The 23,480-nt window shown below is 39.0% G+C and overlaps 1 protein-coding gene across 7 annotated transcripts in view; it reads right to left on the reverse strand.

The window, feature by feature from the left end:
* The window catches only part of SYNE2 (spectrin repeat containing nuclear envelope protein 2), a 390,475-nt gene that overhangs the window by 129,894 nt on the left and 237,101 nt on the right, over positions 1–23,480 (reverse strand). For 6 of the 7 annotated variants that reach the window (XM_074393137.1, XM_074393136.1, XM_074393135.1 and 3 more), the window contains exons 54-61: positions 21,660–21,815; positions 18,522–18,662; positions 15,552–15,734; positions 14,324–14,461; positions 8,241–8,426; positions 5,718–5,840; positions 4,357–4,539; positions 1,915–2,046 (exon numbers count right to left, since the gene is read on the reverse strand). In XM_074393137.1, coding sequence (XP_074249238.1) covers positions 1,915–2,046; positions 4,357–4,539; positions 5,718–5,840; positions 8,241–8,426; positions 14,324–14,461; positions 15,552–15,734; positions 18,522–18,662; positions 21,660–21,815 — 1,242 coding nt within the window. Of the gene's footprint in view, positions 1–1,914; positions 2,047–2,142; positions 3,716–4,356; positions 4,540–5,717; positions 5,841–8,240; positions 8,427–14,323; positions 14,462–15,551; positions 15,735–18,521; positions 18,663–21,659; positions 21,816–23,480 lie in introns of those variants that run through there. The other variant, XM_074393139.1, reaches the window with a different exon arrangement.

Genomic DNA, 23,480 nt, shown 5'->3' on the forward strand with positions numbered 1-23,480 from the left:
ATAAAAATGTTGGAGGGGAGCAACATTTTTGGGGGGGACAAAAACCTTCAAACCACAGCAGCATGTATTTTTAGTATTCTTTGTGAAAAAATGGCAAGTATGCATAGGGCACTCCTACTGCATACCAAGGGCCAATGGATGAGAAAAACCACTTAGGCCATTGTTTGAGTTGTAAGCTGAACTATCCTTTTTATTCATAGAACCCTATTTTTACTCGACAAAAGCCAGCTGATAAACTATATTGATTTCCTTAGATATTAAAAGATTTTTATGAAGAGACAGGTGTTAATAACAACTATGATTTAAAGAAATACTGACTTGAAATGTGTCAACATTTGGAAGATCTGCATAACTCAGTAAAGCAATATTTTCCAAATGATCTAGCATGATGTTATAAAAGCATTCGTTGTTAGAAGATCCATTCAAAGTACAAAGTAGACCAATGGATTTCAACGTAAGAACATGTAAAGGTCATTGACATGGCTTCAGATTCCATTTTACAATTAATATGTAATTTGCACTTGTTGGGTTTTAGTATAGTTTCAAAGAAAAATGTCCGCAATTATTCAAAAGGACTATTAAAATATTCCTCCCTCTTCCAAGTGCACGTATTTGAGAGGCTAGATTGTCTTCACATACTTAAAAGAAAACTACATGCCTAAACAGATCGAATGCAGAAACATAAGAATCTGTCTATTAGGTGGGTGCACTGACCTAATATTAAGCCAGATATTAAAGATATTGCAAACACATAAAACAGTGTCAGTCTCCTCATTACTATTTGTTTTAGAAAATATAACTACTTCAATAAAAATGTTATTTCTACTTCAGCCTGGGTAACATAATGAGACCTCCCTCTTCTCTAAAAAAAAAATAATAAAATAGTTATTGCTATTAACATGTTGTGGGTTTATTATTGTTACTTAAAAACTAAACAAATGTTTTTACATTTCTGAGTTTTAACTTCTGTATCAATGGATATAATTCATAGAAACAAAAGCTCTTTGGGGTCCTCGAATTTTTAGCATAAGGGGAAATCTAATGTTTGTACAATATTGAATCTTTAATACTGAGTGGGAATTTCTGATCTACTGTTGAACAGCTGTGTCACTTTGCACTCCCCTGTACTTCCCTGTAGATGTCGAATCACTTGCCCTCGGTCTCACAGCCAACAAGTGGTGTAATCTTCCTTTGAGTACCATATTAATTGCCTGCCTGCATAACTTGATGGCAGGAAGAAAAGCAGCTTTCTATTATCCCTAGCATACAATCAGGCTTTTTTTTTTTTTTCATTATAGAAATGCTACTTCAAAAGCAATGACTGAAAAAAACTAGTAATAGACAGTTAACCTGCAATCCACTGTAGCTGAATCTACAGGACACTGTGAATTCTGACATATGGCAATACTACTTAGAATATGGAATTCTTCATTACAATAGTATTTGGAGTCTTTAACTGCCAAAGCCCAGCCTGCCCATACTACCTGACTTTATCCCAGAAAGTCAGGTTGTCCACATATCCTGTATGTTATATCAGCTTCCTTGGTACCAGAGCAAATTCAGATCAAAGGGCATCCGGCTAAGGCTATGGGCACTTAAAAAGCCCTCCATTAAAGGAGATGTGGCAACCCTGGCCCAGTTTCTGGGGTTAGGGCTGCCCAGGCTATACAAAGATAAGGCTTCTCTTGATTTAACATCAAGGGCTACAATTTTACATTTTTTAGTAATGATCATTATATAATCACCTATTTTATGAAATAGGAATGGAAAGTAAATACACACAGAAATTGTTACAGAGAAATAGGAAAGTACACTATACACTAGAAAGGCTTCTAGACACCAAAGGATTGTAAGTATTAAATAAATGGACTGATGGATACATGAAACATACCTTTACAAATGAAAGAAACATACCTGTAGCTGCGGCAGCTTGGCGGCTTGGTCTGGTGACATATGTTCAAAGGAGAACTGAGCTGAATGATTATTTAAGATCTGTTTCAAATTTTCTATTTCTTCATCACATTCATTGGTCTGTTTTATGACTTCCTATAAAATAACCCCCGCAAAAAAAAAATTGTCATAATCTAGTAGATTAATGGACTATTTTCATTGCTTATCCCCACAGAAGTTTTAATCACTTACAGCAAATATGCACCCATTGAGATTTCAGTAGGATGTGGTAGCCTAAACAGAGACAAGAATGTTTGCCAAGCTGACACCTGATCTTCTTGCTCTCCTAGATGCCAGGGCATGCTGGGCAGTGCTTAAAGTACAAGCCTCACTGAACACACCTTTACTCTTAAGTATTTCCAGTCCAGTAAGTTTATTCTGTAAAGCATTTTATGGCATGTCAACATAAAGTTGCTAACTTTTGAAAAACTACTGACAAGTCACAGAAACCAGTTTATTACATATTCCATGGTGGGTTTTCCACATAGAAAGGTGACATAACTGATTCAGATTGAACAGAGCATGTGATATGAGTGATAATGGGCTTCCCCGGTCCAGACTCATCTTGACTTGGTACCCGTTGGGATCAGCGATGTATGTTTTATGAGTAAGAAGTTGAGGGTTCAAGAACAGCCTGAATTTGCAGAATAAAGCAAAACTAACCAGAAAAATACCGGGCATCTAGTGCTGGGGGAGCAGCAAAGCTCAGACCTATCTGTGGACTAAACAGTATGATTAAAGTTTAATGAAAAATAAAGAAACGACTTTCAAAAGAAAAACGAGATATTTCTTTGGTATGCTACATAATGAAGCAAAATGCCTTTTAAAACTACAAAGCTTCCAGCTAATACGGAATTCTTCCTTGTATTTTCTTTAATATTTAACCATAATTTTAGCTGTAGGCTGGAAATGAGTAACTATGTGCACTGTGTGCATCTGCTCCCCAGCCCTTAACAATGAACTACAGCCCCTTACTGCCCACAAAAGTAATCTGTCTTATTCTCTACGAGGTCATTTACAATATCTCAAGGAGAAATCAAAGGAAATGTACCATATTCTAATGATTGTCATCACCCCTGTCTTTCTTAGCTTTGAAATATATGAGGGGACATCTGATTGCCATCAGCACAATGAGATGGAAAGTTTGGGCAGCACAGTTTGATACCTAACTTGGCACAAAACAGAACTTCCTCTTCTATTTCACCCCTTTCATGTTGTGAAGAAGCCACTTGAAAGCATAGTTAGGACTGTTGCTTTCTTCTTCTGACCAAGAGACCAATAAAGCACAAAAGGATGAAAATAATAGATCAAATTTTATATTTTTTTCTCTCTTTATATTATTATGAGATAGTACACTGAGTGCTAGATCTTTTTTCTCTCTCTGGATGTTACAGAATGCTATCAGTTGACTAGCAGCCAGACCAGAGTTAAGACGCAAACCAGAGAGTACAGTATCCTCAAGCCTTAGGAGAACAGAATAAAAATGTGCAAGAAACTTAACAGGGAATAAGATACAGTCATTTTTCTTTTTACCAGCAAAAGGTGGTTTCATTTTTCTCATAAAAAATAAAAAATAAGCCCTACAGTGGCCCATCTAATCAGGAAAGGCAGGAAGCAGGCGGTGGATAGAGAGGACTGAAAGTCTGTGCAGTTTAAGGCTCTTTCTGCAACTTTCTGTTCCTGTGGGAGTGATTGTTGATCTAGGAATACAAACTAAAGATTATTTCTAACTAATGATGATTCCTGATGGAGACTAGTGGTCCAACAAAACCCAACCACCACCACCACCACCACCAAACCCCTCTGGGGAGAAGATGAAAAATATCATCTCTCAATATGCAAAATGACACCAGGAGCTTAGAAACTCAAATTCTTGCTCCATGTATACATAAATTAACCTCTACACACGTTAACTCTGTGGTCGTTTAGCAGGTCACTTAACCCTGATGCCAACTTTCTCATCTGTAAAAACAAAGATGATGAAGTGCCTACTCAACCTATATCGCATGTTTGGTAATAAAATGAGACAATTAATAGAAGAGCGACTGAGAAAACAGAGATTACTATGGTGACGATTACTTTCTAGATCTGTTGGCCTCAGAGGCTGCCAATGCCTTGTTCAGGTTTGACTCTCTTCCCACAGCATTTTGCCCATGAAGGTCTTTAATAAACTGTGGAATGAAATTAAATAGACCATCACTATGCTTTCATGTCTTCAACCAGAACAAGGATAAGAACTGAGAAAAATAACCTTAGCTCCATTTCAGCATGAAGATACGCTTTTATATCAAATGCCACCTCCTGTAATAATTAATAGGATAATAATTAATTTCAGTTAGAAATGAAAACAAAACCACTGGTGAACATTTTCATCCACTAGGTTGGCTGTCATTAGAAACTGCTCACCTTTAGTAACTCATTCTGTTCTTGAGTCACATTTTCCAATAGTTTTATATCTTGTGAAAGCTGATTTGTCCGCTGAAACACAGGCAGAGGTTTCATTCCTGTCTGTGGTAACCTCAGTCCCACCTGGTAAGACAGTATCTCAGCAATGGTTTTCTTCATGGGACGTATGTTTTCAAGTATGACCTTAATTATGTAAGAGACGCATGTTACAAAAATGAAAAGACAATGGTCACTGTTAAATTTAATTATTCAAAATTAAAACACTGTATAATTTAGTTTTTATAGTTTCCATTTTTAAAACAATTTCTTAGCTCAGATTGAAAAGAACTATGTCACTCATGATCTGGGAGTTGAAGGTCTCAGGAAAGAATACCTGGGGCAAGAGTAACCTATCAGTACTCAATTATGCATTTGGACAACTTTTTTCTTCCTTCTCTCCCTCCACTTTCTGTGTAGAGCTGGCGTTTTGCGTGTATATTGTCACTAGGCAGTGAGTAATGTAAGGGCAGGTACTGCCTCTCACTTTCATAGCAACTACACCTAGCACAGGCTTCCCATGTAGCAGGCCTCAAAAAGTGCTTGTTGACTTTAACAGAACTGACCTGCATGAGTCCCAGGACATATGCAGGGACTATGTACACTCCCAGAAGTATAATTATATTTTGCTTTAATAACATCTGAGCCATAGAAATCTGGATTTACGTAACCAATACATTAGAAAATATTATTCACTTTACTAAGTCATATTTCATATAATATCATTTCATTTACTCTCACAACCCCCTGAGAGCTAAGTATCCTAACCTCCATTTCACAGGTGAGGAAATTGGGTTCACAGAAGTTAGAAGGTCCAGGGAAGCTTAGTCTTTAAGAGGCAAAGCTGGGAATAGAATCCAGGCCTCCCTGAGCCTAAGCCACATGCTCTCAATTATTAGGCTGAGTGGGGGATCAACCTTTGTCTGCTGTTTCGTTATGTCCCAGCTCCTCTGTCAGGGGCTCTACTACATTATAATCGGCCAATGTCATCACCTCAGTACCAGTGCACAGATATGAAAGAGAATCCAAAAAACATTAATTACTCAAAGTCATGCAGCCAGTGAGCAGTCTAGCTGGGGCTGGAACCCAGTTCAGCCCGACTTAGGTACTCAAGGCCTTGAGTTTGACTTAAATGAAAAAATAACTTACAGGAAAATTATCTTTACATAAGTGGTACTACAACTATGACTAAAATACATAGTCATTCTCCTCAATTTCCTAACCTCCTCTACTAAGACTAAATGCTTTTGTATCACATCATATTGTTTTTTAAAAGACATAATAAGTATTATAAGAAAATACTTTAAATAATGATCTATGCTTACCTCCCCATGTTTAAGATGTTCTTCAGGAGAAAAATCAAGTATTTCTTTTGATAATAGGATAGTTTTGATTTTTGAAACTCTTTTTTCCATTGATTTTACTTCAGATTCAATAGCAACCACATCCTAGAATTTCAGAAGCAAGAACAAACTGATACAATATATATTGTATATTAATCATCTATAAAACAGTTTATTGGAATTAATTCTATTCTCTGATTTAGCCAAATAATGTTTGCCATCTATACCTCTTAAAAACAAACCAAGCACTACAGATAAAGAATGTTCACCATTTTTAATAAAAATGTTAATCCATAAATAGCACACCATACTACAAAGCATTGCTTATATACCTTCTGGACTAACGATCATCATATGGCCAACTTTAAATTACTCATACTATGAGATCAAAGGTCATACATATTGAAATCAATTTTTTTAAAACAAACTCTTTAGATTTATCTTTGGATTACATTCAAAGACTTGAAAAAAAGTGGGTATGACATTTAAAAAATTCTCACCACCTTAAGTAAAACGATAAAGTTATGCTTGGGAAACAGACACACAGGAACTAGAAAAGGGTCAGGACTTTTTCACTAACTCCCTAATAAATTGTTGCCAAGCAGAGTGTCACTGAGTTATTTTATAACCTCTTCAGATTAATGTAAACAATGAATCATTTTTCCATTGGTTATTCTCTCATCAACATCAACCTGCAAGACCTGGTCAAGAACCTTCAAGTGAAACGCTGCAAAAATAAGCAAAACGCATGCTGCAAAATCTACACACTGAAGTCCACACAACTGTGAGAGAGCCTATTGGCTTTTAGAGCTCAATGCAGATATACTGTACCAATAAGAAGGTATGGTAAATAATGAAGGAGATTTAAAAATCACATGAAAATAGACAGGATATCAAATTATAGCAGTCTGGAGCCATTCAATACAGGGACCAACAAAAATTTTTTTTTTCTTCTGAAAAGGAAGTTTAGCTCTTTTTGCCCAGGGTGGGGTGCAATGGCGTGATCACGACTCACTGCAACCTCTGCCTCCCGGGTTCAAGTGATTCTCCTGTCTCAGCTTCCCCAGTAGCTGGGATTACAGGTACCTGCCACTACGCCCAGCTAATTTTGTATTTTTAATAGAGACAGGGTTTCACTATGTTGGCCAGGCTGGTCTCGAACTCCTGCACTCAGATGATCTGCCCACCTCGGCCTCCCAAAGTGCTGGGATTACAGGCAAGAGCCACCATGTCCAGCCAGGAACCAACAAAACTTTATAAGCAAACAAAGCAGTATTCAATGCACAATAGCTGTTTACAGTGATATCTCCAAATTATGAGGAAAAGTTAAATGGGCATTATTCTGTTCACCTACTATTTAAGAAAGTATATAGAATTATGCAATGTATTTTAGGGTAATTTTCATCAAAAATTATAGAAGCATTTAAAAATGTTGAAATAAGCTTCAATAACCAAGAAAATTACTCTAACAGTTATTATTCCCTGAAGATACATGAGTGTGGTATAGGGAATATAACTGAGAAACAAAGGTAAATAATGAAGCACTAACTGTAATTGCCTCTACTATGTGACTCTATTCTTAAACAAATGCATCAGATATTTCAAGCAAAAATAAAAATCCAGAGGCTGGTATGCAACAGCCCTTCAATAAATATTTGCTATTGGTAAATAAAGACTTGGGTTTACCTCTTTCAAACTTGTTTTTAATTCCTTTTTGTGGAGAATGGGGTCTTACCATAGTGCCCAGACAGGCCTCAAACTCCCGTGCTCAAGCTATCCTCCTGCCTCTGCCTCCCTACGTGCTGGGATTACAGGCGTGAGCCACTGCACCTGGCCAGGATTCTCTTTCAACTTCCTCTTTCCTATCCAGCATTTAAAAATCAATCATATTTCTCTTTGACAAAGAGAAAACACAGAGCTTATTTTTATCAAGATTCTCTACTCTTTATCAGACCACTTCCAGATTGAAAAATGGGGAGATTTTTTTTGTTATAGTTACATTACAGGTTGCAAAGGAAAGTAAAATGTAATTCAACAAATAACATAAACGAAATTTCACCAGATCAATGTGTCTTCATAAAGATTAGTTGTATAGTTCTTAGTTAGCAGTATAAATCTAATTTATTTCTTCTTTTTTTTTTTTTTTTTTTTTCTGGAGACAGAATCTTGCTCTGTCACCCAGGCCGGTGCAGAAGTGCTGCAATCTTGGCCCACTGAGACCTCTGCCTCCCAAGTTCACGTGATTCTCCTATCTCAGCCTTCCAAGTAGCTAGGTTTATATGCGTGTACCACAATGCCCAGCTAATTTTTATATTTTTAGTAGAGACAGGGTTTCACCATATTGACCATGCTAGTCTTGAACTCCTGACCTGAAGTGATCAGCCTGCCTTGGCCTTCCAAAGTGCTGGGATGATAGGCATGAGCCACCGTGCCCAGCCTCTAATTTAATTCTGAATGAAATAGAAATTAAGAATAATAAATCGCATCTTTATGGTGCCAACTTACATCAGCCATTTGCTGAATCTGTGGAAGGTTTTTCATTACTTTTTGTTGTAAAGCTGTTACTTGATTACTTAACTCTTGTACGGATTGTGTTAATTCATCTGTTTCAACAATTATTGATAGGTCTTCTAGATCCATTAAGATTGAATGTAAAAGACTGTGCTTCTGTTCTGCATCTTCCAAAGCCATCTATATAAACACAAAATGAGAGAGAAAGACATCAAGATCCTGATATAAGTTGATTAAAATTTAAATCAGAGAAAATTTAAAGTTTTCTCAACATTTTAAACTTCTAGTCATTTCTAGTTTGATAATGAAAACCAAATACTCTCTAATGTCAATGGTAATGAAAGACTTTAGAGTATCCACCTGTATACTCTACCATAATAAGAAATATATATATTTTGTCTTCGTCCACTTCTAAAACCCTTGGAATCCTTTAACAATAGGGGTTAGAGAAGTATCTTTCATTATTCATCATAAGCCCCTTTTATACATGTAATAATTTTCAAATTTAAGATATCAAAATAGCTCAGTCACCTAACGAAAATGCTCAACTTGCTAATGTACTCTTCAGTAATTCCATAAAAAATAACTGATAGGAGAAAGAACATTCACTTATGCAACAAAAATTTCAGATAAGTCACTAAAACTAATTGGATTATTCAGAATTTTATATTAATCTTATTCAAAATCCTTATAGGAGAAAACTTTTAGGAAAACAAAATTTAAAACCAATACTTTTTACCAATATCACTGACAACAACAACATCAAAAACCACAAACTACTTAGGAATAAAGTTAACAACATACACGTAAGAACTGTATACTGAAAATTACAAAACATTGCTGAGATAAATTAAACACCAAGAGAAATAAAGAGATATATCATGTTCCTGGATTGAATAGTCAATATGGTTGAGTCATTAATTCTTTTCCAAATTGATGTACAAATTTAACGCAATGCCACTGAAAATTCAAACGGAACTTTATTTAGAAATTGGATTTATATGGAAATGCAAAGGCCTTGATTTAGCCAAAACAAATCTGAAAAAGAAGAACAAAGTTGCAGAATTGATGCTACCCGATTTCAGGACTTACTGTAAAGCTATGGTAATGAAGACTGTCTTGTTCGTGAAAATATAGACATAAATCAATTGAACAGAAGTGAGAGCCCAGAAATAGAAGCACATATATGAGGTCAATTGATTCCCATAAGGTCAGAGTAATTTAATGGTGATTCTGATCCAAAAATGATGGAGAAACAATTGGATATCCTTATGGGAAAAAAACCCTTTGATCCTCAAATCATACCTTAGGCAACAATTAACGTGAAATGAATTACAGACCTAAGAGTAAGAGTTAAAACTATCAAGTTTTTGGAAGAAATCATAGGAGGAGATCTTTGTAACCCTGCATTAGGTAAAGATTTCTTAAAATGCAGAACAAAAGAGTAATTCATACAAAAAAAAAAAAAAACAGTGATAAAGTGGACCTCATCAAATTGGTAACATTTGCTTGCTGAAAGGCAGTGTTAAAAGAATGTAAAAACAAGCCACAGGCTGGAAGAAAATATTTGTAAATGACATATATGACAGAAGAATGGTTTTCAGAATATTTTACAAATAACTTACAAATCAACGAGAAGACAAACAATGGAATTTTTTAAATGGGCAAAAAAAAAAATTGAACAAATACTTCACAAAGGAAGTATACAAATGACCAATAAAGACATAAATATGAAAGGCCAGGCGCAGTGGCTCCTGTCTGTAATCCCAGCACTTTGGGAGGCTGTGACGGGCAGATCACAAGGTCAGGAGTTCCAAGACCAGCCTGGCCAACATGGTGAAACCCCGTCTGTACTAAAAATATAAAAATTAGCTGGATATGGTGCTGTGTGTCCGTAATTTCAGCTACTCCAGAGGCTGAGGCAGGAGAATCACTTGAACCTGGGAGGTGGAGGTTGCAGTGAGCCGAGACCGTGCTACTGCACTCTAGCAGCCTGAGCGACAGAGCGAGACTCTGCCTCAAATAAGAAAAAAAGGCAAAAATAAATGCTCAAAATTACTACCTATTAGAGTAGTGCCATTTAAACCACAATGACATACCACTGTAAGTCACTACAATGGCTAAAATTTAAAAGACAGACAATATTAAGTACTGTTGAAAATATGGAGCAATTAGAACTCATGTTGCTGGTAGGAACGAAAAATGACACAACCATTTTGGAAAAGTATTTCTCAGTTTATTATTTATTAAAACACATCATAAAAGTCAGAGGTATTTATTCATTGAAATAAAATGAAAACACATGTCTACGCAAAGATTTATATATAAATATTCATAGCAGCTTTGCTCATTAATAGCCTATGGTAGCAGCCTCTGAGGTAGCCCAGAATGATCCACCGCCTGGTCTTCATATCCTTATATTAGCTTCCTTGAATGCAGGCTGGAATTACTGATTTAATTCTAATAAAATGTGGCAGAAGTGATGAGATGTCACTTCTAAGATTAGATTACAAAAACTGTGGCCCAGATGGGGCAACAGAGACCTTATCTACAAAAATTTAATAATTAACCAGGTATGGTCGCATGCACCTGTAGTCCCAGTTACCTGGGAGGCTAAGGTGGGAGGATCATTTGAACTCAGCAAGTGGAGCCTGCATTGAGCCAACATTGTGCCACTGCACTCCAGCCTGGGTGACAGAGCAAGACCCTGTCTCTAAAAGAACAAAAAAATGTGGCTTCCATCTTGAGAGCTCTCTTTTACTCTCTTGTAGACAGTTTATGCTGAGGGAAGCCAGCTGCCATGGTGTGAGGCAGACTCTTGGAGGAGCCCACCTGTCTGTGAGTAGAAGCAGATCTTCTGAGGCCTATCAACAATTATGGGAATGAGCTTGGAAGCGGATCCCCCACCTCTTCCCACACCCAAGTTCAGCCTTCAGATGAGCCTACAGCCTTTGCCGACACCTTGATCGCATTCTCATGAGATAGCCTGAGCCAGAGATACTTAGCTAAGCCATGCCTGTGGGCTCCTGACCCACAGAAACTGTGGTAATAGAAGTTTGCTGTTTCAAGCTGCTAACTTTTGGAGTAATTTGTTACACAGCAATGGCTAATACATAGCTCAAAACTGGAAGCAACCCAAATACCTATTAATTGGTAGATAAACTACTTATTCCCAAAAATGGAATACTACTTGGCAATCAAAGAATTAACTATGCGTTGATAAGTGTAATAACCTGAGTGAATCTCAAAAGCATTATGCTAAGCAAAAAAAGTGAGACACAGAAGATTACATACTGTTTGATTCCCTCTATACGATGTTCTAGAAAAGGCAAAACTATAGTAACAGAAAACGGTGAGTGATTACTTAGGGTTGGAGGTGGGTAAAAGGGTGCAGTGGCTCACACCTGTAATCCTGACACTTTGGGAGGCCAAAGTGGGCGGATCACCTGAGATCAGAAGTTCGAGACCAGCCTGACCAACATGGTGAAACATTGTCTCTACTAAAAAAACAAAATAAGGCAGGTATGGTGGCATGAGCCTGTAATCCCAGCTACTGGGAAGGCTGAGGCAGGAGAATCACTTGAACCCAGGAGGCAGAAGCTGCAGTGAGCCTAGATCGTGCCATTCCACTCCAGCCTGGGCAAAAGGGTGAAACTCTGTCTCAAAAAAACAAAAAGTTAGTATTCTATTTTTATAATGACGACAATTAATGTTCCAGTGATTCTTACAACAGCAGTATTTGTGAAATTATAGGTTACAAAGACCGGTTTTAACAAATGCAATCCAGGTAGAAGGGTATAGTGTAATTAAAACAAACATTTAAAGCTTCGTTTAGAGTTCTGACGCTTCTTTAAAAGTCAATTTAAAAAGTAACACCAGAATATGCTAGAAAATGGAAAAGGGTATCATAAAAGTAGAATTACTGGACAAACCAGGATTTCACATAGGACTAGTTATTTAGGACTTACTTCCCAGGGGGAGATTAGGGCACATCAGGACATAGAAATAAACCCGTACCTTCCCTTGTCCCTACTTCCTTTACTCAGTTCTAGCTCATAAAGAAAGTCTATCGATTTAGAAAGTCCTGAAGAGTTTGAGAGATGCTTTTATATTTTTGCATTTGTATCAGTAGAAGGTAGCAAAATCCCAGCTGCTTTTACGTGAGCTCACTTCTAGTTTGTTTTTTTAACTCATAAACATGTGAAGGGGGAAGAAAAAAGCATCATTCCTCTCTTTTGTCTTGGTCAAGTCCTCAACAATAGTGAATTAGAGAGGTGATAAAAAGTTTAAAAATGACAACCTTTGAGGATATGGAAAGTTAATCCACGTGGGGAAAGGCAAAAGAAAACATAATCAAAGAGAAGAAAAGAAAAAAAAAAATGGACAGAAATGCAGCATCTTTACAAGTGTTACCGAAAGAAAAAAATATGCCAACAATTCTCAAACGTCAGGGAAGTCTGAGTTCAGCAACTCACTTAGGAACACATTGTGTCATTCTAAAAATAGAAGAAGGAGCCGAATCACCTTGCAAGTCTGAGTCTGTAAAAACGGTCACCAAATTTCTCTAAGGGATTCCTTCTCATGGCAGAACAAGAGAAGGGAAACATACCAGCGCAATGAAACTTCCCTCAATACTCAGCATCCGGAAGATGCTTTGCAGCCAAGGCCTCAAGCAGGAAAACGCTTTGATTAGTTTTGTCTTTGTAAGCCAGCATGGAGACACAGGGCATGTGTGGAGTACCAGGAAGGACAGGGAATTTGCAATCATGGTATGTCAGAAGTGGAAGGAACCATGGATTCATTTTCCATCACTGTGTAACTAATTCCCACAAACTTCATGGCTTAAAGCAAAACAAAGTTATCTCATATTGTCCAGGGGTAAGGAGTCTAGGCATAGCTGAGGTGAGTCCTTTGCACGGGGAGCCACAGGCTGCAGTCCCAGTGTCATGTGGAGCTCGGGGTTCTCTTTCAAGATCATTCGGGTTGTTGGCAGAATTCAGCCGTAGGACTGGGGTCCCTGTTTCCTTGCTGACTCTCAGCTTCTAGAAACAGCCTTTGGGTCCCAGCCCCACGGCCCTCTCACAATACAGCTGCTTACTTTTTCAAGGAGAATCTCACTACACTCTGCTACAGGTTGAGTAGCCCTTATCTGAAATGCTTGAGACCAGAAGCATTTTGGATTTTAAACTTTTTCAAATTTTGGAATATGAGTATTATACTTACTGGTGGAGCCTTCCAAATCCGAAAATCCAAAAACCCATATTAGAGTCTTATAATCATGTTAATCAAGTATTTATGGGAGTGACTACTCCATTACCTTACTCATACAATGTAACCTAATCAATGAAGTGACTATCCCATCCTATGCACATTCCTGCCCACATTCAAGAGAAGGGACTTGGCCGGGCGCGGTGGCTCAAGCCTGTAATCCCAGCACTTTGGGAGGCCGAGGCGGGTGGATCACGAGGTCAAGAGATCGAGACCATCCTGGTCAACATGGTGAAACCCCGTCTCTACTAAAAATAAGCTGGGCATGGTGGCGTGTGCCTGTAATCCCAGCTACTCAGGAGGCTGAGGCAGGAGAATTGCCTGAACCCAGGAGGCGGAGGTTGCGGTGAGCCGAGATCGCGCCATTGCACTCCAGCCTGGGCAACAAGAGCGAAACTCCGTCTCCAAAAAAAAAAAAAAAAAAAAAAAAAGAGAAGGGACTTATTGTTTCAGGTGATATACATGAGAAGACGGGAATATTGGGGAGGCATCTTAGAATTCTACCAACCAAAAACCATTAGCACTATTCTGGGCACATTCTTATTTTGTGGGGGGAAACTGAGGTCCACAGAAGATATACTAAATCATCCAAAAAGTCATCAAGCAGTTATCAGGACAGTAAGAGCTGGATCCTGCTCTCCAAAATCCCTGTCTAGTGCTTGCCACTCTCTCAAGCTTCCTTCTGCCACTGGCATGGTTAGGGGTAAGGCTGTATTTCAGGAAAGGAAGAAAAAAGCAACAGGACGATCGGCTAAGCCAAAAATCCTTGTGTAGCTGCTATGAGTGGCAGAAAACCTGAGAACACTTACCTGCAGAGTGCTAGCATGGTGACTCAGTGTCTTTGAAGAGTCATAGTCAGCAGGACTGGCCAGCAAACGACTGGTATTTTCTATCCAAGCCTCAGTGCTCTTCAGAAGGTCGCTATATTCCTCCATCTTAACTGTGGCCTGGGAAAGAGACGCAGGGCCAAACTCAGTTGGATGCCTTTTACTGGAGCTGAGTGACTCCTCGATGAAGAGTCAGTAGCTGCTAGTCAGGGGTGTGTCAGACCCTGTAGATGGCTGGGGCCACTTGCTCACCTGCTCTAGGTTATGATACCCTCTGACCTTTTTTCTTTTTTGAGACAGAGTCTTGCTCTGTCACCCAGGCTGAAGTGCAGTGGCACAATCTTGGCTCACTGCAACTTCCACTTCCCAGGTTCAAGTAATTCCCCTGCCTCAGCCTCCCAAGTAGCTGAGACCACGGGTGCGTGCCACCACACCCAGCTTAATTTTTTTTATTTTAGTAGAGACAGGGTTTCACTATGTTGGACGGGATGATCTCAATCTCCTGACCTCGTGATCGGCCCGCCTTGGACTCCCAAAGTGCTGGGATTACAAGTGGGAGCCACTGAACCTGGCAGATACTTCTGACTTTTAAGACTAACTCTGACCACTGGTGAAAAGGTTTAAGTGGCTCTACTCCGTTATAGGCCTCAGTAAGAGTTCTGGGTTAGTCTTGCAACTACTCTGGTTCCCATTTTATGCTTCATTTTTAAAACTGGGCTTGTACTTTGTCCTCCTGTTCGGGGTCTTGCCCTACAGTTCTAAGACCAGAATGCTGCCTCACTCTTAATGAATCATGAACACAACTTGGCCAACCACAGCTCCTATTTGGAACAAAGGTAGAAAAGGTATCCTGTCCTTGAAAGACAGTCTTTCTCATTGCTGTCTCCGTCCCTAGACTCCTGAGATCACCTGCCCTAAATTCCCACTGCTGGTCTTTATCTACCTATTGGGAAGCCTGGACTTCCCAACAGTTTGCCTGGCTCTTGCTGTGGTCAACTTGGTTCTGTCTGCCTAATCAGACTTCCCGCCTGCACTAGCATTGAAATCTGTCTCCTCAGTGCCCACATGAGCCTACCGCGCCCCCAGCTTCAAGTCCTGTAACTGGCAATTCAAGAGAAACAGGCTGTCTCTCAATACATTATTTTGTTTTGTTTTAACACCATCTTAATACCACCACATGCTATGAAGCTACTGTGAGTCACGGCCATACCTTATTCAACTGTGAGGTTCTAGACTCTGCTCTCTGTGATACTTGCTGATACTGCTGAAAAGGAATCATCAAGTTATCCATCCATTCTTGAGCCTGTCCAGGGTCCTGTTCAACAATGTCCTGAACTTCAGAATCCAGCTCATTTAGCTTGGAATGCCAGAGATCCAGCTCGTCCCACATTTTCTGAAGAAGGAAATCATAAGTCAGTTTGAATGAAGAGGTCACAGTTTATGGAGACAATGCCTGGTTTTCACCCAAAATTTACATTTATAAATGTTACTAAAGCAGCAGAGAAATATCACAAGAATAGCTGTTAATTTACACCCAGCAACCATGTGTGATCTAAACCAAAAAACACTTTTTCTGAGCTCTCCTAACTGTAACTGTATTCATTTCACTACAAATTAGCTGTAGGGAAACAGAAAGACCTGGACATTTCTAGAGATTACTGACACAAACAAGGTCAATGTAGCTCTCCTTTCTCAAGAGTGATGAACAAAACATTCTGTTTTAAATGGGCCTGAGGAGGCCAGGTGCAATGGCTCATGCCTATAATCCCAGCACTTTGGGAGGCTAAGGCGGGCAGATCACAAGGTCAGGAGTTTGAGATCAGCCTGACCTAATATGGTGAAACCCCATCTCTACTAAAAATATAAAAATTAGCCAGCCATGGTGGTTCATGCCTGTAATCCCAGCTACTCAGGAGGTTGAGGAAGAAGAATCATTTGAGGTTGCAGTGAGCCAAGATCACAACACTGTACTCCAGCCTTGGTGACAAAAGCAAGACTCCGTCTCAAAAAAAAAAGAGGCTTGGGGAAGTATCTGAAAATACCTGAACCTATTTACACTAGTTCATACGTAAACACACACACACACATGCACACACTTAATCTAGAAAACAATTTTAAGTGAAAAAATAAAGAAAAATATCTGGGCTGGGTGCAGTGGCTCACACAATTTTGGAGGCCAAGGCATGTGGACTGCCTGAGCCCAGGAGTTCAAGATCAGCCCAGGCAACACAGGGAGATCCCACCTCTACAAAAAATACAAAAATTAACTGGGTGTGGCAGCACACACCTACAGTCTCAGCTACTTGGGAGACTGAGGTGGAAGAATCGATTGAGCCAGGTAGGTCAAGGCTGAAGTGAATTTTGATCACACCACTGCACTCCAGCATGGGTGACAGAATGAGACACTATCTCAAAAATTAAAAAAAAGAAAATTATCTGCTGACTTGGGATGAATGCAGAGGCAAAAAGCTCTAGAAACATGTATTAGGAGTAACTGCTTTTGACTCAAGAAACCAATAGGCTGGATTCAAATCTGAACTTTGTTGGGCAGAGGAAAATTTCAAAGGTAAAATATTCAGTTCTTAATGTCTGCTTAAGAACATTTTTTTCTCCTATGTTGAGAACTAGGAAAATCTAACTTGTTAAATTAGGTTCCTCTGCTTAAGATTTGTCCAATAGTGAGCCATATTCTAACCAATTTTAAAAGCCCCAAATTATTATTATTATTATTATTTTGAGGCAGAGTCTTGTTCTGTTGCCCAGGCTGGAGTGCAGTGGCACAATCTCGGCTCACTGCAACCTCCACCTCCCGAGTTCAAGTGATTCTCCTGCCTCAGCCCCCTGAGTAGCTGGGATTACAGGTGCCCACCACCACGCCTGGCTAATTTTGTATCTTCAGGAGAGACAGGGTTTCACCATGTTGGCCAGGCTGGTCTTGAACTCCTGACCTTGTGATCCACCCACCTCGACCTCCCAAAGTGCTGGGATTACAGGCATGAGCCACCGTACTCAGCCCAAAGCCCCAAATTATTAAAAATATTTCCTTAAAACATAGATTAGAAAAAAAACAAACAAACATAGATTAGAACGATAATCCTTTCCCTATACTGGAGTTTACTTGCGAATTAAGAAGTAGAATAGTGGCTGGGCGTGGTGGTTCATGCCTGTAATTCCAGCACTTTGGGAGGCCAAGGCGGGGGGATCAGGAGGTAAGGAGTAGGGACCAGTCTGGCCAACATACTGAAACTCTGTCTCTACTAAACATACATAAAAATTAGCCAGGCGTGGTGGCAGACACCTGTAATCCCAGCTACTCGAGAGGCTGAGGCAGGAGAATCTCATGAACCCAGGAGGCGAAGGTTATAGTGAGCCAAGGTCACACCACTGTGTTCCACCCTGGCGACAGAGTGAGACACCACCTCAAAAAAAGTAGAACAGTATGTTTATGTACAGTTTTACCTAAGATTTTATTTTGTAAGACATTTTACAAGGGAAATAAATTTGGAATTTTTATTTATTTTTTTAAACCTTGGCAGTCTTAAAAAGAGCTTTAATATTTTTCATATTCTACTGAATGATTTTTAATATCAGTATCCCCAAGATAAAATCCTTACTTTCCTTTACTTGTGAAAATGCTAGGTCACAATCACAGGCTCTCAGAAGTTTGGGTATATGCCCACCATGGAAAAACAGAGTTGGTTTTTTTTTTTTTTATGAGACATAGTCTCAGGGTGTCACTCATACTGGAGTGCAGTGGCATGATCTCAGCTCACTGCAACCTCCATCTCCTGGGTTCAAGGGATTTTCATGCCTCAACTTTCCGAGTGGCTAGAAATACAGGCATGTGCTGCCATGCCCAGCTCATTTTTATATTTTTAGTAGAGATGGGGTTTTGCCATGTTGGCCAGGCTGGTCTTGAATTCCTAGGCTCAAGCAATTGCCCTGCCCTGGCCTCCCAAAGTGCTGGGATTACAGGCGTGAGCCACCACACCTGGCCAACAGAATAATTTTTAAACACAACTTTCCCTATCAAGCCTCTTTAAGTGATGTCCCTATAGATTTGATTTAGGGTTTCTGTGCTTCAGAGTAATTTAAAAAACTCACCTTGTGATGACTAATGAACAGGGAAGGAGTGGGTCAGAAATACCAAATGCTCAAGGGAGTTACAGAAGAATTTTACCTTTTGAATTTCTTGCGCTTTCTCAATATTTTTGCTTTTCTGCTGCAACATCTTTTCAACATTATGTAGCCCATTGTTAATTTCTTCTATTTTTCTCCTCATTGCATGTGACGGAGAACTTTTTAAGACTTCATTGCTAATCTGTTAAAGAGAGAAACACACAGTTGGCTTAGAGAGGTTGTCTGCACCTTATTCACAGGTTTGAACAACAAAAGTGGTAGTCACTCTGTTTTAACTTGTAAAAATTTTTTAAGGGCTGGGGGAAGAAATTCTGGCAAATGTGTTAATGAGAAGGTGAATAGGCAGACTAATAAATGGCGGTGTGTTTACTTGACCTCTTCAATCTTTTTTTTTTTTTTTTTTTGAGACGGAGTTTCACTCTTGTTACCCAGGCTGGAGTGCAATGGCGCGATCTCGGCTCACCGCAACCTCCGCCTCCTGGGTTCAGGCAATTCTCCTGCCTCAGCCTCCTGAGTAGCTGGGACTACAGCGCCACCATGCCCAGCTGATTTTTTGTATTTTTAGTAGAGACGGGGTTTCACCATGTTGACCAGGATGGTCTCGATCTCGTGACCTCGTGATCCACCCACCTCGGCCTCCCAAAGTGCTGGGATTACAGGCGTGAGCCACCGCGCCCGGTGGTTGACCTCTTCAATCTTAAATAAAAATCTGTTTAATGTAATATAACATGTATTACAGATACATGCTGTGTTGGGCAAAACTACTGAGTGGACTGTTTGAAACATGCCCATACGGATCAAATGATATAAAAGAATTCCTGGGGGGAGGGGGTCGGGCGCAGTGGCTCACGCCTATAATCCCAGCACTTTTGGAGGCAGAGGTGCACCGTGGAGCACGAGGTCAGCAGATCAAGACCAGCCTGGCCAACATGGTGAAACCCAGTTTCCAATAAAAATACAAAAATTCGCTGGGTGCGGCAATCGGCACCTATAATCCCAGGTACTCGGGAGGCTGAGGCAGGAGAACTGGTTGAACCTGTGAGGCAGCAGTTGCAGTGAGCCAAGATAGCGCCACTGCACTCCAGCCTGGGCAACAGTGCAAGACTGTCTCGGGAAGAAAAAAAAAAGAATTCCTGGGGGATAAACAATTCTTATACGATCTTTCTATTTTTAAAGAAAATCCTCTGCATAGATCTGTTTTCAGTAAAACCAAACTTACTTAAGCTGACTTTTAAATGTAATTGCCATCAAAGTATTCATGTGCACGAAACAACCTTCTGAAAGCGGCTATTTCTTGAGGATGCATAGAGCTTAATTATTCTCTGTGTAACCACTTGTAGTAGATGTTTTCCCAGCCATTAGAAACTTAGTTAATGAACAGTGTAATGTTTTTTCTCTAAATGATTCTCTTAAAAGCAAACAAACAAAAACTTGTACTAGGAAAGATAATAAATAAATGTTGAATGTATCACTTTCTAAATGTGATACATTGAATGGTATTTGTGCTCGTTTTGCTATTTGATAAGGCTTTCTCCAAGCAGCTACTAAATAACCAAGTAATACTTTATGCTTCTGTATAATTCTTTGTTTCTAAATTGAACACACACACACACACACACACACACACACACAAACGCACACGTGCGCACTCTCTCTCTAAGTCTGTATAACCATTGAGACTAAAACCATCCTATGGAGACAGTATACAGATGCAGAAACTGAAACACAGGCTAAATGACTTGCTATAGTCATTTGTCAAGGAAGTAGTTGAACTTGTCCGAAGAAGCCCCCAAGTCCCGACATTGAGTCCCAGGCTCTATTCACATTGGGCTGTTGATGCTTTTATATCATGTTCCCAGACCATACTGCAGTTAATATTACTAGAAAAAAGAATCCTACTTTGGTCCCGCATTAGTTTTTTTATTGCTGGCTGTGTCACAAATTACCACAAGACGAAGGTTTCTGATATTTTGAGCACTTATTCTCCTGGTCGAAATGTACACCATTTAGATACATTGGGACAGATAATGATTTAGATTTAGGACACGTAAGCAGCCATTTGAATTATACGCAGTGGTATCATGTCTATCCCCCAGACCCTTGAACTTCCTTTAGACGAATCACATAATAAAAATTAGTTGCTGTTGGTTACAAATATACAGGTTCACAGCAGAAATTTTCAACCTTGAATTTGAACAACTGGTTTTGATTATTAATTTACTCTGCTAGGAACTTTCGTAAGTATTCATAAGAAAAGCATTTAATTTCTCTCAAAACATTCAGTATTTTCCTCAAATAAAATCAATAGTACGTGATCCTTGAGAAAGTACCAAACAGGTTTTCTTGCGTGCTAAATAAAAAAGATTTGTTATAAATACACATTAACAGTTTACATGTTTTTTTATATGTGAGATTTTCCTGAGAAATCTGTCATAGAATTAATGACATATTCTAGCAACTAAGTTTGAAATCTGAATTTTTTGTGTTTAAGATCTATTTTATTTATCCAGTTATAAGTATTCTAGGCTTCAAAAAAAAAAAATCCTTCTGTGGATACCAAACCAAACAGAATATTCTTCTGTTTGATATGGGTTGTCTTTTTACAATCCAATCAAAATATCTTGCTAAGCTTCTATGTTTCTAGTATTATAAAATATTTTCCAACCTTTCTTCAAATCTAGACTTTTAGGAGTAAAGACTTGCTCAGGTACTTTTTATGAGAATTCTGTTAACATGGTCATTAGACAGACACTACATGCTAAGTACTATTCCTAGTGAGTTGTGAAATTTGTATTCTTATTGTCCTCTGTTGTAATGTCAAAATGTTTCAAAGAATATATTTTAAAGCAAAGTGTTAACATCCAAAATGTTCAAGTGGTTGTACAGGGGTTGTACAAAAGCAAACAAAACCAGTAAAAGATATTATATAACTGTATTATAAGATGCAAGGGAAGAATAAGCATTTTGATAATTAAATATATATAAATTACCTAATGCTGTTACGTCACATATTTAAAGCATCTTTATCTTAGTATTCAACATACAAAATGGTCACTTAACTCTTAAAAGCAGTCATAGCTGAAATTCTGGCAGACGGAATTTGACATTAAATGATATTTTCCTCTTGACAGTCATTCGGCTCCATAAATAATAACAGTAGTACAAACATTATTATTACCTTCTCATCTATGTCTTCTAGAGCTTTTCTGCATTCTTCCATCTGGGATTCAATCTCTGCAGGGACTATGGTGTACATTTCAGAATACTTGATTCGCAGTTTTTCCATAATATTCTCAAAAGTTAGCTTCCCTTTCTTAAGGATGCCCTGAAGCTCCTGAAAACATTAAGGGAGTTTCAATAACTCATAGGACTGGGGGAAAAGTTTAACTCTTAAAAAGTAAAAGCAGCCTTCCAGCATATCCTTATGATTTAAAGGAGTACGGTTTGCATGACAAAACCCCACTAGTGATACAAGCTGATTAAGCCTGAGAGATACTCGGTTTAGTCAGATGATGCTAATTTGTAAGAATTAAACTTGATATCTCTTCATAGTGTCACATCATTATCTAGAAAAGACATTACAACACCCCCTGCTTTTAAAGTACCTTTAGGATTTAATTGTATCTCAGTTGCAGTCCTGATCTAAAAAGCTGCAAGCAGGAAAAAAAGTTTCAAAGAAGTTTTTTGTTGTTGTTATTAATGTGTTGCTATTTCTACTTCTTCCTCCATTATCATCACAATGATTCAAGGCCACTAAAAGCCCCACGCTTGGAGCAGAAGTGTCTACTTTCATGTAATTAGACAGCCCAGCAGAGCTCAACTTCTTTCAAAAGGGAGGGTTCCAGTTCCATACAAAGAATGTAGGTTTTTAGGAGATAAAAGAAACCTGAACAAATAGTCTATTGGCTGTGGCCTAGAAACCAAATCTGATATACTTTCTCCTGCAGTAATTATAAAGGAGAAACTCATTTGTTTGGGAAAGTTTCCCAAAGATCAAGTAGAAAAATACTTCTTGACTTGACTATGGCTTTTTTGTTGTTTGTTTTGTTTGTACAGTGGCTGTTCAGTAGCATTATTTGTGATCATGGATTGAGTCACTGCACTGAAGAATGATTACAATTTTAAATGACTCTGTGATGTGTCACTGTTTTCCTTTTCTTAGTCCTCAGTAGAGGACAAATCTAGAAAGAGAAAGTTAGAGAATAATGACATTCAAAGATAGGGTTTAAGAAGTAAATGTCATCCCATCATACACAAAGGTGTACCCCTGTACACCTAGTCCAGGAGTACAGGCTTTCATTCAGAGGTACACTTAGAAGTCTTTCCCATGAAGACTGCTTGTTTACTTTCCAACATTAATAACCAAAAGTTCTGGTTAGACAGCATGTGACTTTATTTTTTTTTTTTTGAGATGGAGTCTTGCTCTGTCAGCCAGGCTGGAGTATGGTGGCACCATCTTGGGTCACTGCAACCTCCACCTCCTGGGTACAAGTGATTGTCCTGCATCCCAGTACCTGGGATTACAGGCACATGCTATCATACTGAGCTAATTTTTGTATTTCTGGTAGAGACGGGGTTTTCCCACATTGGCCAGGCTGATCTTGAACTTCTGACCTCAAGTGATCCACCTGCCTTGGCCTCCCAAAGTGCTGGGATTACAGGTGTGAGCCACTGCAACCAAACGAAATGTGACTTTTGAATAAACTTCCAAACATCCTTTTGGACTGTCACCATTGGATTGAAATGAAAGAAGAGATTATTCTGAAGACAGGAGATTCCAAAAGCTCATCATCACGGGTCAGCAGAGAAATGAAAATCGAAACCATATTGAGATACCATCTCATGCCAGTTAGTATGGCAATCATTCTCAGCACTTTGGGAGGCCGAGGTGGGCGGATCACGAGGTCAAGAGATCGAGACCATCCCGGCCAACATAGCAAAACCCCATCTCTACTAAAATACAAAAAATTAGTTGGGTGTGGTGGCACGAGCCTGTAGT

The sequence above is a fragment of the Saimiri boliviensis genome, chromosome 2, assembly GCF_048565385.1.
Source record: "Saimiri boliviensis isolate mSaiBol1 chromosome 2, mSaiBol1.pri, whole genome shotgun sequence".
Taxonomy (NCBI): Eukaryota; Metazoa; Chordata; class Mammalia; order Primates; family Cebidae; genus Saimiri; species Saimiri boliviensis.